Source organism: Penaeus japonicus, unplaced genomic scaffold (genome assembly GCF_977035675.1).
Source record: "Penaeus japonicus unplaced genomic scaffold, GWHDUDI00000001_assembly GWHDUDI00000029, whole genome shotgun sequence".
Lineage (NCBI taxonomy): Eukaryota > Metazoa > Arthropoda > Malacostraca > Decapoda > Penaeidae > Penaeus > Penaeus japonicus.
In genome coordinates this window covers 2831184-2833683 of record NW_028234431.1, presented here as the reverse complement: position 1 = coordinate 2833683, position 2500 = coordinate 2831184, and the positions used below count along the sequence as shown (strand labels likewise).

The following is a 2500-nucleotide window of genomic DNA, read 5'->3' as shown; positions in this document are numbered from 1 at the left end:
CATGACTGCGCAAGGACTTTGTGCATGATGATCTTACCTTGACTTCCCTCTGACATGCAGTCATGAACATTCCTACAACAGTGACTGTGGTGGCGATTATCCAGCCTAGGCCTATCACTGTCAACACCACCAGCCATCGCCGGTGTAGACCTTGGCTACTCATCTTGGACACTGGTGGTGATAGCACGGGTGTTAACTGTGTTATGATTGCGGCTTCAGCTCACGGGAAGCTCTTGGTAAAAGGATGCGCAGTGTGTTATATATTCTGTCATGACTCGTAGGGAATGTAAAACGATTTTGGCATTTTTAGTGTTTTTTTTTCTTCTTCTCGTATTCCTGAGGCGATTGCGTCTTCTGAATTCAGATGATATGATTGTTTATCTCTTCTTTTTTTTTACATGGATAACACGCTTTAAAATCCTGACGCAGAGATTGGTGTAATTACGCTTGCGCAATCGAGGCTTACCTTACCTAACCACACCCACAGCTGTCACAGTCTGAATACAGACACGTCCTTTTACACCACTGATTGTTTTCTCACATGTTGCACCGAATTCATTCCACAAGACACATGTTCTTTTCCAACTCGCAACTCGTCCGTAATCGACGAGTAGAAGGAGACGAAAGGACGTTTGAAACGGCCTTCAAAGAAGTAAGTCACTCCTCTTAGCCAAACGGATGCGCTAGCTTTCCATCCGGCCTGGGGGTTGCTATGTGTCTCTATTCATTTACGTGATTTTCGTCTACGATTACTTGACCAATGTTGCTCTTTCGGTTAGTATAAAAATTATATAGGTTTTGTAGAAGCGCGTACGAAATGTGTGTTTTTTTTAAGCTCTGATGTCCCTTTGGCGTTTTCTTTTTTAGTCAGACTCGGTGCCAGAACAGGAGTGCCATAGCTCTTGTATCTCTCTCTCTCTCTGACACTTGTTCATCTGGGTATGACTTGCTCACTTAGCTGTCGCAACCGTGGTGTTCACAGCCCACTCTGAACACTTAATCGAGGTCTCGTGGACAGAAACTCCGTATGAAAAGACACACGTAAGCATTTGTTTCAGCTTCGTCGAGGGAAAGGCATGTTGATGGAGTTTGTATGTATCTTTTGATATACGATATCTGTATTCTTTGTGTGACATCCGGGTTTAGCTGTGATATAGAACGAAGTCTATTTTTTATCTTTATTCATTTCCTTTTAAAGCGTTAATGTAATAGCTTATCTTTGCTTACAAACAATGAAAAATATTGATGATAATCACAAAATTCACAAACACAGTAACGTGCACATAACAGAATTAATAAAACACTGCCACAAAATGAAAGGAAAAACTCGCGACGTTTCGAATTTTATAAAGAATTTTTGGATTGCTTACGCCTGATGAGGAACTTTCTTTAAAAAGTTCGAAACGTCGCGAGGTTTTCCTCTCATTTTGTGGCAGTGTTTTATTAATTGATGATAATGTTTTGTTTCAGCACATCCGGAATATATTTTGCTACCGTCTAATATTTGCATATCCAATTTCAAATCCATATAGCATTTGCATGACACTATACATTGAGTAATCGTAGAGTACTATTCTTCGGCATATCATAAATATTCTAAATATCATTATATATACCATATGAAAAAAAAGGTTTTACACATAGACCTACATTTCAAAACGTTCAAATTCGCGTGAAGTTGTTTTTATTTCAGGAAATCACAACAAAAATGACACCAACTTCCAACTCTTTCATAAATAATGATGACAACAAACTTCCTGTGCAAATGTTTATATGAAGTGAAAAAAAATACTGCACTTGGACTATTTTCCTTCTTTAATTAGACAATCTTTGTATGTATTAGAGATTATAAAGCCATGTGTGTTTGTCTGTGTATGAGTGTGTGTTTAAGTGTGTGTAAGTGTGAGAGTGTGTGTGTGAGAGAGTGTGTGTGTGTTTGTGTGTGTAAGTGTGTGAGTGTGAGAGTGTGTGTGTGTTTGTGTGTGTAAGTATGTGAGTGTGAGAGAGTGTGTGTGTGTAAGTGTGTGAGTGTGTGAGAGAGAGAGAGTGTGTGTGTGTTTGTGTGTGTAAGTGTGTGAGTGTGAGAGAGTGTGAGGTGTTGAGAGGTGTGAGTGAGAGAGGAAGTGAGAGTGAGAGAGAGAGAGAGAGTGTGTGTGTCCTTAAGCAACTTCGGTTTACGGGCAGGCCATATACGTGGTCAACGTGTTAGTAGTCAACTGAAAAATGATAATGTTGATAATTAAGGAAGGAACCAAACATATACTGTATACAAGACTGAATTAAGGTTATTTCAGCAATTCAGTAATTCTGATGTCAGATAAAGTCATAAGACATCCTCGCTAAGTCTTGTTGGTAGGATGGAGTGGATTCTAACGACACAAATAATACAAAAATCCTACATTTAGAATATGCCATTTAGGCCTTTTTAAAAGTAATTCGGAATTGTCCAAAATCCTAAGGCGCCGGTAGTCTGTGTCCTTCTCGTACCTTCCATCCTTTC

General features: G+C 39.3%; 1 protein-coding gene across 2 annotated transcripts in view; it reads right to left on the bottom strand.

Moving 5' to 3' along the window:
• Positions 1-692, bottom strand: part of LOC122261833 (uncharacterized) — a 5668-nt gene extending 4976 nt beyond the window's left edge. The window contains exons 1-2 of one of the 2 annotated variants that reach the window (XM_086554503.1): positions 467-692; positions 38-171 (exon numbers count right to left, since the gene is read on the bottom strand). In XM_086554503.1, the coding sequence (XP_086410629.1) occupies positions 38-163 (126 nt within the window). In that variant the 5' untranslated portion in view covers positions 164-171; positions 467-692. The remainder of the gene's footprint in view (positions 1-37; positions 172-466) is intronic. The other variant, XM_086554504.1, reaches the window with a different exon arrangement.
• Between the last annotated feature and the right edge of the window lie 1808 nt (positions 693-2500).